At 52.4% G+C, this 20,290-nt stretch overlaps 3 protein-coding genes across 9 annotated transcripts in view; 1 reads left to right on the top strand and 2 right to left on the bottom strand.

Moving 5' to 3' along the window:
- Positions 1 to 4,621, bottom strand: part of CBX5 (chromobox 5) — a 35,092-nt gene extending 30,471 nt beyond the window's left edge. The window contains exon 1 of one of the 2 annotated variants that reach the window (XM_062203548.1): positions 4,479 to 4,621. The gene's annotated coding sequence lies outside the window, so the exon portion shown is untranslated. The remainder of the gene's footprint in view (positions 1 to 4,478) is intronic. The other variant, XM_062203545.1, reaches the window with a different exon arrangement.
- A 556-nt stretch (positions 4,622 to 5,177) lies between these two features.
- On the top strand, positions 5,178 to 11,531 carry HNRNPA1 (heterogeneous nuclear ribonucleoprotein A1). 6 transcript variants are annotated; one of them, XR_009867065.1, is made up of 12 exons: positions 5,178 to 5,289; positions 5,842 to 5,958; positions 6,175 to 6,321; positions 6,458 to 6,668; positions 6,763 to 6,855; positions 6,934 to 7,026; positions 7,297 to 7,371; positions 7,580 to 7,732; positions 8,326 to 8,481; positions 8,701 to 8,766; positions 11,119 to 11,202; positions 11,396 to 11,531. XR_009867065.1 is itself a non-coding variant. In XM_062203541.1 (11 exons), the coding sequence occupies exons 1-10, from the start codon at positions 5,275 to 5,277 to the stop codon at positions 8,754 to 8,756; spliced, it is 1,116 nt and encodes a 371-aa protein (XP_062059525.1). In that variant the 5' UTR covers positions 5,178 to 5,274; the 3' UTR covers positions 8,757 to 8,766; positions 11,119 to 11,531. The 6 variants fall into 6 exon arrangements, 5 of the variants coding, with proteins under 5 accessions (XP_062059525.1, XP_062059524.1, XP_062059526.1 ...); XM_062203541.1 differs by having other exon boundaries at positions 11,119 to 11,531; XM_062203540.1 differs by lacking the exons at positions 11,119 to 11,202; positions 11,396 to 11,531 and adding an exon at positions 9,023 to 9,366.
- A 2,165-nt stretch (positions 11,532 to 13,696) lies between these two features.
- On the bottom strand, positions 13,697 to 20,012 carry NFE2 (nuclear factor, erythroid 2). The gene is made up of 3 exons (XM_062202156.1): positions 19,803 to 20,012; positions 15,979 to 16,152; positions 13,697 to 14,918 (listed from the first exon to the last, which is right to left on the bottom strand). Exons 2-3 carry the CDS (start codon positions 16,090 to 16,092, stop codon positions 13,911 to 13,913), a joined length of 1,122 nt encoding a protein of 373 aa, XP_062058140.1. The 5' UTR covers positions 16,093 to 16,152; positions 19,803 to 20,012; the 3' UTR covers positions 13,697 to 13,910.
- Between the last annotated feature and the right edge of the window lie 278 nt (positions 20,013 to 20,290).

The following is a 20,290-nucleotide window of genomic DNA, read 5'->3' as shown; positions in this document are numbered from 1 at the left end:
GACCAAGTCAGCAAGGTCTACTATTTACATAGCTGCTAACAGGAACGGTGCAGGTTTTTCCAGACACGCTAGCGGGCAGAGCTCCTGGACAGACTAAACACAGGCAGCAGTTGTCGCTGTGGGTGTTCTGCCAGCACGAACGTAAGGTTGTCATCAGAAATGAATATGCGGCTGCAAGCAGCTTACAGAAGCCCGACAAATCTGCATCTTGGGCTCTGTGCAAGCCAACGCTTCTCAGGATGCCCTGGACTCCTTCCTATTGGTACAAGGATCAGGTAAAGTTAGCCTCCACAAGCAAGGGAAGAAAATCAAAGTTTGCGTCAGAGAAAACAGATGACTGCCCAGGATCCAAGTTCGTGAATGATGATGTGTAAATAACCATACTCATAACTCAAGTGGGATCTCACGCTGTAATTTATTGCTTTTAAAATCAATTACCCAATACAGCCCAGCTTTAGGCCCAATCTCATGCCAGGTGAAAAGAAAGAAAAACATCAAGTGAAAGAACAAAATAAAGGCTAGAAATGCTCTATCGGGGAGAGTCCTTAAATGGGCGATTCCTTGAAGGGACTTAGGCCGTGTGGTCACATCAAACACCTCAATCCATGCAAAGCAGACTCACCAGTGTCCTCAGAAGCCTCTGTACGCTGCACATGAAAATGTTCTCTTCTCCAGAGCATTACCAAGGGCCCTGAGAGTCTGCCAGACATCGGAAATTGTGCTCACTTCCGCCGTGCACGCTTTCCCCAACTAGCACCCTGCTCACCTACTGTTTAGATCACAGCTTTCTCCTTGTTAGCTTTCAGGCTAGCAAAGACGTGTTATTTTCCCTGTTTGTGAACAACGTGTTTTTAAGTTTAGTCATACCTTTGTATGTTTGTAGCCCAAGTCCCTTCACTCTAATAGTATCGCGACATTTTGTATTTAACTGCCAGGTCTAAGTTTAACAACCAAACTGGATTCGCCAAAAGCAAAATGAGGGAAGGTTTTCCACGTGATAGTCTCAGAATTTCAATGCAAAAAGCACCCACTAGGCCGGTGTCTCAGCTCACTAGGCTAATCCTTCACCTGCAGCGGCGGCACCCCGGGTTCTAGTCCCGGTCGGGGCACCGGATTCTGTCCCGGTTGCTCCTCTTCCAGTCCAGCTCTCTGCTGTGGCCCGGGAGGGCAGTGGAGGATGGCCCAGGTGCTCGGGCCCTGCACCCGCATGAGAGACCAGGAGGAAGCATCTGGCTCCTGGTTTCGGATCAGCACAGCGCCAGCCGTAGCAGCCATTTGGGGGGTGAACCAACAGAAGGAAGACCTTTCTCTCTCTCTCACTGTCTAACTCTGCCTCTCAAAAAAAAAAAAAAAAAAAAACAAAAAAAAACCTTACACCAACAGAGAGAAGGGTTTACCGCACCTATTACCACTGAGCAGATCCTCACAATAAAATGTAAAATTTTCACTTGCACACAGTCAACTAGGAAGTCTTAGTTCAGTTCCTAAAATCTTTCAAAGGAAAAACACATCAGTAAAACACCAAATAAGGAGTCATCAATTGATCTGCTTGTGAACACAAGTGGCTGGTGCTGGAAGAATCCACTCAGAGCAACCTTAGGTGGCTTGACTTGGTTTCCTATTCAGATCAGTCGTTCCCCACCCACCCCACGCCCAAAACCACTGCGAGAGCAGTTCAGTATAAACTGACCTGCCTCGAGAAAATGAAATAGGACATGGAATATGGGAAAATACCAGAGTGTTTGGCACCTTTGTTAGTTGTGTGAAACTTGTTTCCATGTACGTACAAAGTCAGTATAAAATATATTTCTTCCTGAGGGTCATAACTAAAGCAGAGTGACAGTCACTCAAGGCCAGGAAAGAAGTTTAAAGTTAGGTGAAATCGTTAACAGGCATCTGAGACAAAGTTTACCTTCTTAAAAAACACCTTTGCCATTATTTAGGGAGCCAAATTCAAGATGTAGTCAATCATATAATTAAATTTCAAGAAATATTAATAATGTTAATGAAGTATCGCTTTTATCAGAAGGAACAATGATCCAATTATGCGTCTGAAAGAGATAAGCAATAGGATTTAGTAATCCACTCAGCAAAGGCCACTCCCTAAATACATCACACATCTTCTCCCACCCTTATCGAATTTCCAATTGGTAAAACAGAGGACTTTGAAAGGATAATTAACTCTAACATCAGCCATTTTAGGTCTGTTTCAAACTGAGATTTCGATGCTTACTCCTCTCAGACCTTTGGCAGCGCCTGGGGGCTGTGAGGACAGCGGGTATGGGGGCGGGGTGAGGTGCGGCTGGCTTCTAATAGGTGGAGCCAGGGAGCCCAGGACAGCCCCCACTCCCTGCCCAACAGAGAAGCATCTGGCTCAAAATGCACATAGTGTTGAGGTTGAGAAACCTTGTTGTAGATTAAGACTGTATTCCTGGCCAGCACCGTGGCTCACTAGGCTAATCCTCCGCCTTGCGGCGCCAGCACACCGGGTTCTAGTCCCGGTCGGGGCACCAGATTCTGTTCCGGTTGCCCCTCTTCCAGGCCAGCTCTCTGCTGTGGCCCAGGAAGGCAGTGGAGGATGGCCCAAGTGCTTGGGCCCTGCACCTGCATGGGAGACCAGGAGAAGCATCTGGCTCCTGCCTTCGGATCAGCGCGGTGCGCCGGCCGCAGCGGCCACGGTGGCCATTAGAGGGTGAACCAACGGTAAAGGAAGACCTTTCTCTCTGTCTCTGTCTCTCTCACTGTCCACTCTGCCTGTCCAAAAAAAAAAAAAAGAGAAAAAAAGAAAAGACTGTATTCCTTTTAAACCTAAATAAATCCAGGATACCCTCAACCGCTCTCACTTTAGTTCTCAGCTCAGCAACTGCACTATCAGCATATCCACAAATAGGTTTATGATCAGGTATGAAACACAGATTTGCCGTTTTTGCAAGTACGAGAGAACATGGAAATCTCTCCTCGGTTCATCACAAGCTCCATTAAAATCATTTGTATTTGCACAAGTCCGGAAAGGTCTCCAATCACAAGTGTACTTCATATATGGCTGACTTTTATTAGAGTATTTAAAGATTTCTCCCTTGGCTTTAAGTCAGTGAACAATAAAGCAGTAAGACCCTAACACACCCAATATATAATGCAAACTTTTTTTTTTTTTAAAAAGATCCCTGAATAAGCAGAGAAAGCATTATCAACAGAAGACAGACTACATGCAGAACACCCGCGTAAGGAAACCTAATCAAAAGGCAATGAATACTGCAGGTGATGGATGGGTCTTTTGTCTCCAACACCCTAATGTATCGCCTCCTACAGCGGCTTCCGTGGGACATCCTCAAAGGAACAGCACAAAGAGGGACACGGGAGATCTTTAATGGTGTAAAAGAAAGATACGCACAGGAGGGAAAGTCAGAAAAACACCAAGACAAAAGCATGGAGCAGCTAGGTAGGAAGAAAGAGACAAGGGCGATGAGAAGTATGATAAACAGAAACGCACACACAAAACTGACTTCATTTTTTATTTTATTTTAATCACAAATCGTCACCCCCGAAAAGATTAAACACGGGTCTATTGGAAAACCCAGCCTGCCTCGGCCCTGGCGTCGGCAGAAGCAACACACTCTGGACAGGGGCAGGATTCTGAAACTTTTCTGCGGGCCTACGAACACCTTTTGTGTCCGCAGAAACAGGCATCCTGAGGTCGCCTTGCCGTACAGCACACAGTGATTTCTCTCATTCGCTAACACTCAGTTCTCTAAATCGAAAGCCCTGCTCGGGTTTCCCCCAAACCCAATGTGGTGGATGCTGGGATGCCCGGACGTGGAGAGCGATGCCAAGCTGCAGCACCCAGGACCAAATTTACGCTTCCGCTACCGAGGAGGTGCACCGGGCGGGGGGCTTCGCAGAAGTCGTAGGGGAAAAAAAATCCACCCCCGCACGCCATCACTGCCATTGAATCCTCTTCCTTCCCCACCCTCTTTCCCCCAAATCGAAGACCTCCCCGTCCTGGAGAGCCTATTGGACGACCTGTCCGAGCGCCTTCCTTGGGCCGCCCGCCTACTGGCTCCAGATTTGGTCCATCCACTTGAGCGCCCAACTCCCGCCTTCCTCGCTGGAGTCAAACCCGCGGCCCCTCGGAGAAGCCCAACCTACCGCGCGCTTCGCGCTCATTGGCTCGACGGGACGCTGCTCAGGAAGGGAAAACCCGCCTCCCACATTCCGATGGCCCAAAGGCCGATCAGTCGGCAGCTCGAGGTAGACCCAATTGGCCTAGACACGCGCCAGTCAAACGCCCCGGAGGCGCAGCTCCACACAGCCTACAGGGATGAAATATCCCGCCCCCTGTTCTTCTATTGGTTGGCCCAACCCACCGCTGCCCCTTGACTATCCCCCCACCCCACGGTCCATTCATTTCACACAATAACGGGCCCAACTGGAGCCGGTCCAAGGCCTTGTACAGGTAGACAAGACTCTCTGACACTTACCCGGGATCGAGAGTGATCACACACCCTAACGTCTGCCCCGTTCCTCTGTGCCGAGGCCGCACCACAAGCCACCGCTGCTGCTGCCTTCTGCGCAACGCCAACCGCCCGCCAAAACGGATCCTTCCCTGCGCCTGCGCAACCAATCCTGGGCCCGGACCCTTTCTCCGCCCACAACGCCTGCGCAAAGCAGCGCGCAACTCCCGCCACTACGCAGGCGCCGTAGGTTAACCGCCTTCTCCCGCCCGCCATTTCACGTGTTTCAAGTGGCGAGCGGAACTCTATAATGCGCATGCGCAAGATCGCCATTTTATTACACATGCGCTCAACAGGCGGTTGTTGAAAAAAACCGTCACATCTAACTACTTTTCTGCTGCTTGGTGTTAATAATGCTTTACCAAACAAATAGGATATAATATTTGGACGAGTAGAATCAAAAAAAACCGTTTAGACTCGCGAAGTACGTTTAAAAATGAATGATAGTTCAGTTAGCCAATCAGACTGGCTAAGAATAAGATTGCTCGGGAACCAATGGGATCCGAGGGGTGGAGACTGCGCAGAACGCCCTAACCGTGACGTACGCAGCAGTGCGGCGCCGTACACCAATAGTAGAGGGAAGCGATTTCAAATGTCCAATCAGAGCGAGGCAGGGGTGGAGTCTGCCAATGTCGAAAGCGAGGAGGCGGGATAAAAAAGCGAGGCCGAAGGTAGGCTGGCGGATACGTTCCTTGGCTTACTCCTTTCTGCCTGCGGACACCGCCGAGGAAGCATCGTCGAGTTCTCTCTTCCCACCGCCGTCATGTCGAAGTCAGAGGTGAGGAACGCGCCTTTTCTAACGTAGTTCTCCCCCTCGTCTCCCTCTTCGAGTCCGGTAGGGGCGGTTTCTTTGCCCGCAACACCCTTTTCGGCAGTTTGCTCGGTCGCGGCCAGGGCCTACCCCTCCCAAAGTTCAAGTCGCCATTTTGTCCTCGTCGTCGCCATGAGGTTGCGGGCCGCTAGCCCCTCGATAATCACTCCGGGGTCGGCGTCGGGGTAAAATCGTTAGCCACACGGCGATTTGCGTTCAATTTTGTCCCGGTAAGCGGGTTTTGAAAAAGCTTTTATGCCCCTCGCGGCGATGTCCCCCTCCCGCTCGGGCCTTTTGTTGCGCGTGCGTCTGGAGGGAGCGGAGCGGCGCATGCGCTGGAGGCTCCCCAGCCCCCAACGGGCCGCCTCCCCTGATGAGGGGGAGCACGTGGCCCGCTTTGGACCCGAGCGAACAATAAGTGCCGCCTCCGCGGGGGCCGAGTTGTGTCCCCCCACCCACGTGGAAACGGGGTCGCGTGGTAGCCCGAATTAAAATAAAAAAATTTGCCATCCCGCCCAGTCGCCGAAGGAGCCCGAGCAGCTGCGGAAGCTCTTTATCGGAGGGCTGAGCTTTGAGACGACCGATGAGAGCCTGAGGAGCCATTTTGAGCAATGGGGCACGCTCACAGACTGCGTGGTAAGACTGGGGAGGCCCGGAAGGCGGGGCGCCGGCGGCTGTTCCTGCAGATTCTGTGCGAGGGCTTAAGATCGTAACGGGGCCTGAGTTAGGAATGGCTCGTTTGTGGCTCTGTGGCCTGGTTTTTGGAAGTTGCGGGAGCGGGGAACAGGAGGACTGCCCTATAGCCTCCTACGGGTCCAGGCCGTGTAATAAGTGAATTCACGCTGTCTCCAGGTAATGAGAGACCCGAACACCAAGCGCTCCAGGGGCTTTGGGTTTGTCACCTACGCCACCGTGGAGGAGGTGGATGCGGCCATGAACGCAAGGCCACACAAAGTGGATGGAAGAGTTGTGGAACCAAAGAGGGCTGTGTCGAGAGAAGTAAGTGGGCCCCCCACCCCCCATCGCTCGGTTGTGCTAATAGGCTTGCGATTGGGGAGCCATCTGGACCCTTTCAAGTACTGATAAAGAACAGATTTTGCCATTTAGAGTTAACTCGTGGCTCTCGGCTTGGTAGGATTCCCAAAGACCAGGTGCCCACCTCACTGTGAAAAAGATCTTCGTGGGTGGCATTAAAGAAGACACTGAAGAGCATCACCTCCGAGATTACTTTGAGCAGTACGGGAAAATCGAGGTGATTGAGATCATGACTGACCGAGGCAGTGGCAAGAAGAGGGGCTTTGCTTTCGTGACCTTCGACGACCATGACTCCGTGGATAAGATTGTCAGTGAGTATCAGATCCCAGGCACTTTGCGGACTTTCTGCAACGCACGTGGCGGGCGTTCCACTCTAACCCCGGGTTGTTTCTCATCAAATTTCAGTTCAGAAATACCACACTGTGAACGGCCACAACTGTGAAGTGAGGAAGGCCCTGTCGAAGCAGGAGATGGCCAGCGCTTCGTCCACCCCGAGAGGTATGTCTATTGCTTAGTTGGACGTTAAGGTAACTTTGAGTTTTTCCAATCTGTATGGTTTAACACTTATCTCTCAAGGTCGAAGTGGTTCTGGAAACTTTGGTGGTGGTCGTGGAGGTGGTTTTGGTGGCAATGACAACTTTGGTCGTGGAGGAAACTTCAGTGGTCGTGGTATGTATGGTTAGCTAAGGTTAACTCTAGAGAGCTTGTGGTTTCTTGACCCTAGATGACTTGTCCCTTTTTTTTCTGTAACCTGTAGTAGCATTTAACAAACGGCCTACGTTTCCGAAGTTAAGTTTTATCTAAAATGCAGCTCTGGCCTGTAACTAACGAGAAGTTACTCCGGTGTGCCAGTCGTTGTCACAGTGCAGGGAGCGCTTCCAGAGCATACCCCGCAATTCATATGCTCTAAACCTGCTGCACCTGTTTGCTTTCTTCCAGGTGGCTTTGGCGGCAGCCGCGGTGGTGGTGGTTATGGTGGCAGTGGGGATGGTTACAATGGATTTGGTAATGACGGTAAGTCTTTAAAGAATATATAGGTAAAAATGTTTCTGGCAACTTGTGTTACTAGAATAGGATGATAGAAACTGTTAACTGCTAGTGCATGATAAGCTCAACTGAACCCATAATAAGCATGCTTTGCGCAGGCCTTTAGCCATTACACTTGAACCGATTTTGATTGTTAAATACTTTTGTCTTATTGAGAAGAATTGTATTCTTATAGGTGGTTATGGAGGAGGCGGCCCTGGTTACTCTGGAGGAAGCAGAGGCTATGGAAGTGGTGGACAGGGTTATGGAAACCAGGGCAGTGGCTATGGCGGGAGTGGCAGCTATGACAGCTATAACAACGGCGGAGGCGGCTTTGGCGGTGGTAGTGGTAGGTATCGAGTGATCCAAGTACTTGGTCTGATAGCTAGATTAGTGTTTTAGCATTTTAATGCCCGTATTGCGATTTGAAGCTCTTAAAGCATTGTGTGGTACACTGCATGGTATATTAAAAGTCAATGAGCTTGCTGTGCTACCTCCTCCTAGCTTTAAGCTGGGGCCGCCTCACTCCCAAATAAGTAGATGGCTAAGTGGGTAGTGGTGTCTGTAATTGGAGTTAGTTTAGCATCTCGGCAGGGTTTAGTATCTGGAACTCCTTTGGGACCGTAGGCACTTAGTTGATATATCCAAGAGACCGTTTGCAGTGGCCCTGGATCCATAAAGGCCTTCGAGGCTAGAGAGTATACCTCTAATTGCCACTAGGAAAAACTGGATTTCTAATGCGGTGAACTGGGTTGCTTTGTAAAACTTCTGGATTATTCAACTGAATGCCTTGTCCAGAGAATGAAAATGCAGACGTGCAGCCACCCGAGTTTGGGAGGAAGCAGGCAGATAATAAAAGCTTTAATTCTGAACACTGAGCAGAATTGGGTACTCTCAGTCACTTCTCAAGTAACACACAAAGGCCATCTTTCTGTTCCCTAGGAAGCAATTTTGGAGGCAGCGGAGGCTACAATGATTTTGGCAATTACAACAATCAATCTTCCAATTTTGGACCCATGAAGGGAGGAAATTTTGGAGGCAGAAGCTCTGGCCCCTATGGTGGTGGCGGCCAATATTTTGCCAAACCACGAAATCAAGGTATGGTATAAATGTAACTGGGAGATGAGCAAGTAAAAGGGAAAGGAGTCGGTTTGTTGGGTGCATAACGCTGATGGTGCTGCCCTTGTCAGAGGTTTCAGCTAAGGCTGTTAAATATTGTCACTCCTACGTTTGAACTTGGTGTCTCATGCCCTTGACTATGAAAGCATGGCTTTTGCCGGGGGCACTGAGAGGTTAAAAGACCCAATCTTGTTCTAGGTGGCTATGGCGGCTCTAGCAGCAGCAGCAGCTATGGCAGTGGCAGAAGGTTTTAATGACTGCCAGGTAAGTAAACACCTTTTTTTGTGTGTGCTTTTTTTTTTTAAGTTTTTATAATCGCTGCTAAACCCTGTAACCCTAATGTAGCTAAGCAGTGTGGCATAGTTAACATTATAATATTGCAGTAAAATTGTGGGTATTAAGTTCAGATAATATTAATAATTCAGATGAGCAAAATTTGTGGGAAACAACTTAATATTGGATTGTAGCCTTGAGTCTTAATATGTTTAGATTAACAACTTTATTCCATATTGTTCAACAGGAAACAAAGCTTAGCAGGAGAGGAGAGCCAGAGAAGTGACAGGGAAGCTACAGGTTACAACAGATTTGTGAACTCAGCCAAGCACAGTGGTGGCAGGGCCTAGCTGCTACAAAGAAGACATGTTTTAGACAATACTCATGTGTATGGGCAAAAAAACTCGAGGACTGTATTTGTGACTAATTGTATAACAGGTTATTTTAGTTTCTGTTCTGTGGAAAGTGTAAAGCATTCCAACAAAGGGTTTTAATGTAGTTTTTTCTTTTTTTTTCTTTTGCACCCATGCTGTTGATTGCTAAATGTAATAGTCTGATCATGACGCTGAATAAATGTGTCTTTTTTTTAAATGTGCTGTGTAAAGTTAGTCTACTCTGAAGCCATCTTGGTAAACTTCCCCAAAAAGTGTAAAGTCAGAACTCATCAGGGTGTTGCCAGGTTCCATTTGAGATTTATATACAAACTGCTTGGGTGGAGAAGCTGTTCTCAGATACATGAGTTACTGTTGTGACCTTCTGAAGTTCACCATTAAAAGCCACCCAAGCAGAGTCATGGGGTTATTTGGTTATAAGAATGATTGTTGGCGCATCCTTTGCAATATATCTAAATTGAATAATGGTACCAGATAAAATTACAGATGGGAATGAAGCTGTGTATCATCCATTATCATGTGTAATCAATAAACGATTTAATTCTCTTGAATGGAATGACAACTGTATGGATTTGGGACTGGCAGAGATTTGGACTTTTCCCTACCCACCACCCCTGATAATGTTGAATCCTACCACAATGCAAGTTCAAAACTCTGCCAGAGAATAGAAGCCAGCTGCTGGCTAATGCCGCCACTCCATTAAGTCCACAAAGATTTAGAAGTGTTTTAAGAGACATTTCTTAAAAATACCGGTACCAGTAAGACTTGAATTCAACATAAACAGGTTTATATTAAAGGAAAACTGCAGTTCTGCTGGGTCATGGGTGGGCGGGTCTGTGGAAATGTATGTTGATTACAGTAGCTGGGGGATTAAAACCATCAAGTGGGAGGGACGTGTTTCTGTGTAATTTCATATTAACTGCAGTTTTCCTTTAACCATGGCACAAGACCACACAATCATCAAAGTGTTAATTGTATATAGATAATGATTTCTAAATCTTTCATAGTTCATGGATACCCAATAATTGTTATTTGTAAATAGGTTCTTTGAAGCCTACCCTCTTTAATTTCAGTGCCATTGTATCTAGTAGTATAGATCATTGTTTACTAGTAGGACTGTATATGCCATCCCAGGGGTGTGTTGGAATATTGGGGAGGAGGGTGGGAGGGAGGTGGGTGGGAGGTGGTGGGGGGTGGGTGAGCGTGGACGGTAGTTTGTGATACTGGCTGAGTTTGCAATAGCAGGTGGAACCTTTAACTGTTGAGGGAGTTTGCAGATACATCAGGATTCGTGACAATGCCTTTAAAGATCCAGGAGAGATGTTCAGCTACTAGGAACTGCTAGCAAGCATAGCGCGAATGGCTCCGAGCTCAGACTCTACAGCTGAGAGTAGACACTGGTGGTATGTGGAGCACAGATAAGCCAGGGGCAGGCCACGGCACCCTCCATGAAAGCTAGGAGGAAGTGAAGTTTGAGTGACCATCGCCAGAAAGGAGGCAGACGAGAGTAAGGCACACCTGACTCTTAGGACTAGCAGTCAGAACCAGGAGGAAAGGTTTTATTGCTATGCTGGTAGGTAAGAACAGATTTTACTTACATCCATAAAGTTAACCTAAAATCCAGTATTCTGTTAAATTTTCCTTAATATATTGAGCCAAAACTAGTCCAGTTAAGCTGAACTTGGTTTTTCTGGAGAAATTGACACCCTATTGGTGGCTCCTAATTAAAGAAAGTAATTAATTTTGTGATAATCTATTTTTACCCTTTAATTTTATTGGCTGTCCTTTTACCCATTTCCTTGAAATAATGGCTCAAATTAATATATTGGAATCTTCCCAAAATGGGGGGAGGGCTGGGTGGGTGGACCATCTAGTGGGTGGGGGTGGTTTAGCTTGAGATGGGATTCTGTCTTCGAAAAGAGCCAGTTCTAAAGGCTGTTTACTTTTCTAGGGAAGAATCTGCTACACGCTTATCAGCTCTTAATAAAAAAATAATTATAATTAAACCCAGAAACTCCTGTCCATGGCTAGAAAGGTAAGTTTCTATAAAATAATGGTCAGCCAAGAGTTCTCCATATTGCCAAAGTAAAAGGGAGAATTACCAACACCCAAGCACAAGGTCCAATTGTCCATAGCCAAAGCAGCCAGAACCCCAGTGGTGGCAGTTAGCGGATGGCAGATCCCTGTCCTAATGCGTTAACGACTTCACCCCTCTCTTTCCTTTGCAGGAACATCCTTGTGAGGACAACCTTTGAGCCACTCCATTTCTCACTGCTATGCAGTTGATACTAGCTGTTTTGCAGCTGTAATCATTCATTCCATTTTGTGAATGAGCTTTATGAATAATAAATCATTTTATAAATACTTGGTCTGCTTCATGTTTATTTTCCCATTTTAAATTTGGGATTCAAAAATGGAGGGTGTCGATAAACTGGACTTGGTAAGACATTGAGACATAGAAAGGTCTTCCATATTCTGGTTTGCTCCCCAGATTACAACAGCCAGAGCTATAACAGTTCAAAGCCTGGAGCCTCCTGGATCCCCCATGCAGGTGCAGGGGCCATCATCTGCTTTCCCAGAGCATAGCAGAGAGCTGGGTTAGAAGTGGAGCCGCTGGGACTTCAGCCACAACCATGTGGGATGCCAGCACCACAGACTGGGGCTCTAACTTGCTGTGCCATGGCACCAGCCACAGGCAGTTTCCTCGACTCCATTTCTCAGTGCTTCCTCAGATCCTTAAGTTCAACTGACTGCCTTGCCCTTCTGGGGGCAGAACAGAAGCTGCCCAACGTGGCAGCTTTTAAATGGGGGATGGTTCCTGACTGGAAGAATTGGGTGGTTGTGACAGACGGTGTGCCACGTTGACACTGCCCCATTTGGGATCATGGTTTAAAGCCAGCAGGCACTCTGGACAGCCAGCCAGTGTAAGCGGGCTGTTCAGTAGTCTCCACTCCTGGCTTGGAAAGCCAGCCACCAGTGAGCGGCGTGAGTCTCTTGGGAGCTAGGATTTGTGAAGTTCACATGGTAGATCTTGCTGACAAGCTGAGACGAGCGTTTAGAAGCAGTAATCGTGCTCCAGCAAATGCTTTTCTATTTTCCTGCTCCAGAAGGATTGGTCTAGCCTGTTCAGCAGAGGAAGGGCTAAGGTGTGGGTTAAGGAACTTTCCGCATCCCGACATCTGGGCTGTTCTGGAACACCACATGGTAGCCTTTTGAAGAGCTCTACTTGTTTGACAAATTGGCCAGGAGAGGTTTTGCATTTATTTATATTAAATGGCTTTAGGTTTCATGTGCTGTGCTTTGTTTTATACAAGAGGGAATTCAAGGTAAGACCTCTGGTCCAAGTTGATGTTCCAGCTTGGCTATACGTGAACGTGGCAGCTCCAGAATGGTCTTGCCTGCTAACGTAATCTGAGAGGAGGCTGCACCTTCAGTTCCTAGGGCTTGAGGTGATGAGGTCAGGTAAATAGTTGAATTTGCCTGTGGGTTGTGTGCGGGACATTGGATTTTTTTCATTCTACCCAAAGATGAACTTTAAAACTTGAGCAGTTAGCTCTGCATTTTACAACTTAACGTGTGCACGCCTTCAGTTCTCTGAGACAAAGTTGACAAGTTGGGCCCTGTACTAAGCTTTCATTCCATGAAGCTTGGCTACACAGCACGTTTTCCAATGGGCTTGAGCACTGCTGCCCACCGCCTGTGCCCTGTCCCTGCTGTGGGCTCTTGGAGCTGCCCATCTAGACTTGTGTCAGAACCTGGGATGAGGATTCCCTGTGGGGTGATGCTAGGAAAACCAGGTCGAAGGGTAGCAGGTATTTCAGGTGTGGAGCCGTGGATGTGCCGAAGTGGGAAATCGGGATCCCCTTGAGTTCAAGGAGGTGCATAGAGGGGGTGCTGGTTGGATTTTAGGTGATGCGTCTAAGGAGTCATTCCAGGTCCCTGTATCCTGTTTCAAGGGTGCAGGGAGAGCACCTAACAAGCAGATCTGAGGATGTAGAAGTGGAGGGCCCCAAGGCAGCAACTGAGTGGTGCTGGGTTGATAGAACAAGGGAGAGGAAGTTGTACGGGAAGTACGTGTTTGATTCCACTGTGGAGCCCCGTGGTGTGAAACCTCTAAAGCTTTGGTGTCTGATCAGATTCCCGAGTGGAGAACTGCCTTCTGAGAGCCCTGGCACCTCAGCACCCAGGCTGAGAAGTAAATTGGGGGCAGAACAGAGTGAAAGGCTGTGTGTGTGTGTGTTTCAAAAAGATCTCAGGGCATCACCAGTTTGTGCGGCTCCCAGGAAATGGGGCGGGGAGCTCCTCAGACGATCCAAGCCCCTGACTAAAGGAGTTTGGACGGCTGGATCTCCACCCTCCTGAAGTCAGGTTTTCTTCTCAGGTGAGTTCTGGAGGGAAAAGACAATGAACCTGGCAGCATCCGCCCAGCCCCGGACCCCAACAAGTAGTGCTCTGAGTGCCCAGCTTCACCACCATCACAAAGGTAGACGCAGTAGAAGGCTGTTTGTGCAGAACGCTTTATAGACCAAAGCTGGGAAAGGGCCAGAGGTGAGCGGTCAGGCAAAAGAGGTTCTGGCCCAACCCCCACACGAGCCGCCCCAAGGCAAGCCTCAGTGAACAGCAGGGTTCCCATGTCGGTCTAAATAAGTCTGCTTTATCTGGGTCTGGGGTCAGGGAGTCCCTTTATCACAAGGGAAGGAACTCCCCATCACCAAGCCCACCCACTCCCCACCCTGAGCCAGTTCAGTCTTTGGCCTCCGCCTTGGTCCCTCGGGGCACCAGGAAGATGGCACCATCGGCAGCCTGTTGCAGCACATACTCTTCTGGGGAGTAGCTGTTGCCTGACTCATCCCGTAGGTGTTGGAAGATGTCCCGGTACAGCTCGGTGAGCTGTTGGCGCATGACCTCCAGGGTCCGGTCAGCCTCCCCTCGGGCCCTGAGAAGCCGCTCTCTCTCGCTGCCCAGCTGCTCCAGCTCCCTCTCCAGCTGCACGATGGTCTCCAGCTTTCTCTTGCGACAGTTCTGGGCGGCCACCTTGTTCTTGCCCCGCCGGCGGATGTCCCGGACCAAGGCCAGCTGGCTGTCCGTCAGCGGGTAGCGCGCCAGCAGCTCGTTAAAGTCGTCTACCGGCAGGTTGACGATCTTGTCCGTAGGGAAAGGGATCTTCATGGCCAGGGCCCGGCGCTCATCCCGACTCCCGGCCTCCCCGCGCGCGCTCGGCTTGGCCCGCACAGGGCCTGACGAGGGCTCTAGGGCCAAGGGGGCCTCGGCAGGTGGCAAGGTGTAGCTGGAGTGGACCAAGGCGCTGGGCACGAGTGAGTAGGGGTACTCCACCGGGTACATCTCCACGTATTCGCCGCGCCGCCGGCCGGCCTCTGTCCCCTCCAGCTCGAGAGACTCGGCGTCGCTGTAGTTGAGGGATAATCCCGAGTCGGATTCTGGGTCTTCTTGGGGCTTGGGCGGCCCCGCAGGCAACCCAATGTCCAGGAGGGCTAAGGGGTCTGGGAGAGGCTCGTTGAGCAGGCCTGAGAGGGTCAGTGGCTTGGAGACTGGACCGGCCATGTTGTTGTAGGGGTAGGGGGCATCTGGGACATGGGATGTGGGTGCTGGGAGCTCATAAGGTGGTGGGGGCAGGGAGAAGCCAGCATCCGGGGGGACGGAGCAGGGGCAGTAAGCTGGTGGGGGCAGGGGTCCAGGGAACGGGGCTGGGGCTTGGGGCTCAAACGATGGCTCACTTGGAGCATTTAGGCCCTGCAAGGAAAGACATAAAGAGGTTGGGAGGGAGACTGAGGAAGTGAAACCAGTGCCCTCAGGACAAAGCTGGACCCCTCGGAAAAGGCCAGTAGCCAGGGAACAGAGAGAAGCGCCGAAAACCGCCGAGGCTTCCTGCAAAGATGCGATAGAACAGTCTACCTAATGCTGAAACAGCTCCCGGGGTTTGAATGGCCCAGGAGCCTTTCTTTCCTTCAGAGAGAAGGCAAGGCGTTGGTAGCCAAGATGACCCTTTCCTGCTGCAGTTATCTGGGGTCAAAGGGTCAAGTCCAGGCCCCAGCCATGCCCTGGGTGCCCAGCAGGGGGAGCTGCTGCCTGGAAGGAGGGCCCAGGGCAGATCCTGAGGGCGTCAGGCCCCGAAGCAGGGGAGGGAAAGGGGGCGGGCGCAGAGCTGGGGCCAGGGTCTGAGAAGCTCTTTGGGGAACTGGCAGGAGCTTGGCCCTTTCCTGTGTCCCTCTGTCCCTGCCCAGGTGCAGCGAGGAGGAGAGAAGGTGCTGGAGACAGGGCCCCCAACCCACGTAGGGGAGCCACCCTGGTCCAACCCAGCTAAGGACAAAGGCCTCATTGTTAGGCCAACAGACACCCCTTTGTCCAGGGAGCAGAGGGAGAGGACCCCAGCATGGCTGGACTCCCCTTCCCTTCTGAGGCCCCTGAACTGCTGCCCTGCTACCTGGGGGGAAGGCTCGGTTGCTAAGAGCAGGGAGAAGGAGATGGCAGGACTGGAGGAGAGGGAGGGAGGACAGAGCCAGAGGCAGCGTGGAGCTGTGAGCAGCATGGAGCCGTGAGCAGCATGGCTGCTGAGCAAGCTTTGCCCTCGCCCCTCAGACCCTCCCCTCCGCTCCCCAGCACTCCTGTCCCCGCTAATGCACACCCCCAGGCTCCCCCAGGCTCCCCAGAGTCTCCCATCCACATCTCCCGCATAGTCCAGCCCTCTCTCTCCCAGAGCCTGGAACACTTCCAGCCCTGGGCCCGGCTTGCTCCCACCTGCTGCCTCCATCCAGTCCAGGCCAGGCTCCCTGCCCCGCCCCTCCCTGCTCACCTGCAGTTCGGTGATGGACATGATCTCTTGCCAAGTCAGTTCCATCTCGCCCAGCTCTGGAGTGGGCAGCTGTGTCAACCTGTTCCTGCTCTGCTGGGGGGGACACGGGGGCATCCTACTGGGCCAGGGTGTGTCTGGTCCAGGTTCCCCCACAGCCCGAACGGCCCCAGCAACCTGCGCCAAAGGAGAAGGGTGTGAGAGCCGCTCCTGCTGGGCCCAGCGAGTCTGTCCTTCCCCCACTGGCCTTGAAGCAAGGCGAGCCCTCGCCCATCCTGAGCTCCTTAGCCCCTTAGAGCTGCAAAGCAAGTGGGGTTTGAGTCGGCCAGCTCGCCTACTCGGGCCGCTCAGCTTGTGTGGGAGCACAGTAGAACTTTACCTGGTTTTCGGACAGGATGCCTTCTCTCTCTCTCTCTCCCTTACCTCTTCCGCCCTAGAAATGTATTCCTGGCCAGGGCAGTCTTTTTGGTTTGGGTTGGAAGTCTGGGGCAACATCAGGGGCCACCCCTGCTTTCCTCGTCCGTCTTCAGCTTCTAGATCTCAGCCTTTTCTTCCCAGGATGAGAGTGCACGCTTGGGAGATCCCCCAAGGAGTGTGTTATGGGAAGAGCCACACAGACAGCTTTCTCCAACATGTGGCCCAGGCCCGGGTGCTGATAGCAGCCCTGCCCTCCCCTGCCTGGGCCAGATAAGAGGCTTATCAGCTGCAGGCAGCAGGGGCAGAGGAGTGGACTCTGGAGACACTGGACCTTGGCCTTGTGTCCCCACAGGGGCATCTTGGCCATACCACAACCCTTAAAGCCAGGGGTCTTTCCTCTTGCGAGGTTAGCGTAAGCACCCTAACAATGAATTACTAAGCACTTTCAGGGGGTTGTGCGGGGCCTCTGTGAGCATCGGTCAGGAGAGTGACTTCCACAAAGGTCTGTAGAATGGGTTCAGAAGCCGAGACCCACAGCAGCATGAGGCCTGGAACACGACCCTCCTGGCCTCGCCGGCACCTGCCAGCCCTGTCCTGGGTCGGCGAACCCCAAGCCTCTGTTGGCATTGATGTGGTCACTTCTCCCTGCGGCCTTCCAGCCTCTTCCCTCTCCTGGGCAGTTTCCCTTTAGACCCCTCAGTATGCACTCCCCTCCAGCGCCGCTGCTTCTGCTCTGGGCTCAAGCAGCGGCAGCGGGAGGTTGGGCAGGCCACGTCGCTTCTGGGCCTGTTTCCTCTTTGTGAAAGCAGAGTCAGACAACCTGAGCTCGGAGGTCCCTTCCTGTGGGGGCGGCGAGCACTTCACTCCTGCTCACATCTCTGTGCGTCAGTCCCTCTTCTCATCCCAGCTCCCCAGCTCCTGACACCCATCACTGCCCGCATCCGTTCTTGTCTTCAACAAGCAGAACGAGAGGCCGCAGAGTTTTGTCCAGGACCTCCTGATCTCGGTGCACGTGCACACAGCACCATGCAAGGATGGGAAGCAGGCTGGGGATGAAGGAAGCCTGCAGAGTGCAGGGGTAGTCCTGGATGACCTCAGATAGCCGGACCCCTGACCACCCGCCGCAAGGCTGGCCCACCACAGCTGTTTCACACGGAGCCCATTCTTTGGCTGGACCACAAAGCCGGGGCCGGGTGGGGGGGACTACAGATGACCCTTTCGAAAGAGGATCTCTCCTAGCCTGTGCCTCTCTCTGCTTGCAACTGGGAGTTGGTGGAGGTGCAGGTCCTCCTCGGCCAGCAGGCACGGTGGGTGGGGTGTTTATGTCTGTCCAGGAGGCCATTTCAACACCGGAACCCCACCCTTCCCCACCCAGGTTCTGGCGGAAATTGCCCAAAGGCAGAGTGAATGGAGAAGGGGTTTAGGGGGCAGGGACATCCACTCTTGCCTCATAGTTCTTTAAGCACCCCATCCCCCTTCTGTCTTCCCGGATCTGACACCCAGGTGCTGTATACAGACCCTGCCCCGGGAGGCAGGGAACCAGATTATCCATTCCTCAAGCAAATTGCTTCCAAAGGGCAAATTCTGTCTCCTCCCTTAAATAGCGAACTAGAGAAGTGCACTGCTGAGAGGCCGTGGTGCTGCGTCTATCTCAGAAGTCACAGATGTATCCTGCACCGCATCAGCCGGGGTCTGTGCGAACACACAGACTCCGAGGCTCCCCAGACCTCGGAACCGAATTCTCAGGCACCACAGAGGAGCCCAGTAGGTGATCCTCAGACTTCTAGCTTCGAACCTTGAGCCAGGCAGCCCTGTCCTGTCTCTGAGCCTAGAAATCTGCTCCCTCTCGGGAAGACCTGGGGCTCAGAAGGGAAGCGAGGGCAGCTGGGAGGCTGGGGCAGAGGGAGTTAAGGACAAGCCCGGAATGAGCTCCAACCAGCAGTTTGCAGCGGGCTCCAGGGGAGTGGGATGCTTCTCCCAGACGCTCAGGGGCCGGCTGGAGAGGATCTATATACCAGGTAGAGACCACCGCTGGGCCCTAGGAGGCTACCCCTCAGAGGGACAGGTCAGGGAGGCAGCATAGTCAGAACTGGCTCAGCTGGAACCCCACAGGGGCCACCCTAAGGAAGGTGGGCTTCCTGTGCCCCCTTGCCTTAGCAATCAGCATCTCCCACCTTACAGTTTAGCCTGCATTTGGGGGGTCAGTCCCCTTATTCCCACTCCCACTGAGTTGGTTGGCTGTTCCTCCTCTTAGTTCCCAATGCTGTGGACCAGGTAGGACTGGAGCCGTCTTCAGGGGCTAAAATCCATCCTCCCCACTCTCATCCTGGTGGTCCTCTCCAGAGGGATTGTTGTCACAAGCCCTAAATACTCACAGAACTGTGCAGAGTCTTATGTTTGGGGGTACAGAGCGAGGAGGGTTGGCTGGGGGAGAGGAAGACTCTGGACCTCCACCGCTGTCCCAGGGCCCCTAATTTCCTTGAATGACAAGGGAGGGGGGCTTGCTCAGACCACCCCACCTGTCCAGGCATCCATAGAGGCAGTAGGGATGGGAAGGGAGCCACAAAACTTGGGATGTGGCGTGGTGGGGGAGCAGCCCCCTTAGAAAGATTAGGGAGAACCCTCAAAGAAGGAGAGGCAGACCTAAGGGAAAGGGAAGAGAGAGGTTTGATCACGGTGGTTTCCATCCTCTGGGGACAAAGGACTGAGCTGTGTGTGTGTGTGTGAGTGTGTGTGTGTGTGAGAGAGAGAGAGAGAACAGAGAGAGGGGACCAGCTCCTGGCATCCCGCACTCCACCCCTTGACCCCAAGCTCCAGTCTGTTGGGACATTGCCTGGAGGGTCCCAGCAGAGGATGCTCCTCTGCCCCCTGGCTCTCAGGCAGCCAGGAGCTCTGGTGGGGTTCGCACGCCTTCCTGTCCCTTCCAGGTCTAGCTGATCCCTCCTGTGCAGAGAAGGGGCAAGGGGAAGCGGGAACCCAGCTCCCCCTACCCAGTCACGCCACTTCCCAGAAGTCCCCAATTGTTTAGCTTCCCCCAAACATCCACAGCTGGCTGGACTGAGCAGAAGAATGCAGCGGGCCAGGGGGAGGATGGTACCGCGTACCTGGAAGTCTGTTGCCCGCTCAGGGCAGCCCTCAGGCGACCACTGGTCCCCATCCACTGCCTCCCACCCCAAGGATCCCAGGGCACTCGGGAAGCCATGCAGGTCTTCTCCCAGGGGAGTTCTCCGAGGTGCCAATTCCTAACCCGGGGCAGTGTGGGGAGGTCTGAGGTCTCCTAGGAACCTATGGAAAGTTGCTGCTGTCTCCCTCCCTCCATGGCCTCCCCCTCCCCAGCCTGCCCCAGGATCTCACAGGAACCCACCCCACACACACACACACACACCCGCGCCCACCCTGCCTTCCGGCACCTGTGGCAGAGTCCAAGCGTGCACGAGCGAGCGAGCTGGGTGAGGAGAGAGTTGAGGTTCCAACTGGCGTCTCTGGGCAGGCTGGGTCTGAGCTGACACCTCCTGGGCCAGGATCCCTGCTACCTCTGAGCTCCCGCACGAGCTGCGTCCCGCCCCCCAGCCATGGCTGAGCGCTGAGCCTGGAGGCTCCGGCCGTGCTGAGAGCAGTGAGCCCGGAGGCAGGCGCACCGCTTGCTCTGGGTCTAGAGCCCTGGCCTCCCGAGTTCTTAGTCCTTCCTCCAACCCTCCCCTTTCCCCGTGGCCCTCCTCTCCTTCTGCCCCTTCTGGCCAAGAGAGGAAACTTGAGCCCGGTGTGGTTTCTGCCCACAGCCCGCCCCCACCTTGCTCCCAGCCAGTGGGGGCACACGGGGCTCCAAGCCTCTCCCGGCCTCTTTGGCTGCCCAGGAGCCCGGCCAGGGCTGTGTTTCTCCCGTGTGCATGATGCGTTC

Source organism: Lepus europaeus, chromosome 10, assembly GCF_033115175.1.
Source record: "Lepus europaeus isolate LE1 chromosome 10, mLepTim1.pri, whole genome shotgun sequence".
NCBI lineage: Eukaryota > Metazoa > Chordata > Mammalia > Lagomorpha > Leporidae > Lepus > Lepus europaeus.
This window is presented reverse-complemented; position numbering and strand designations above follow the sequence as displayed.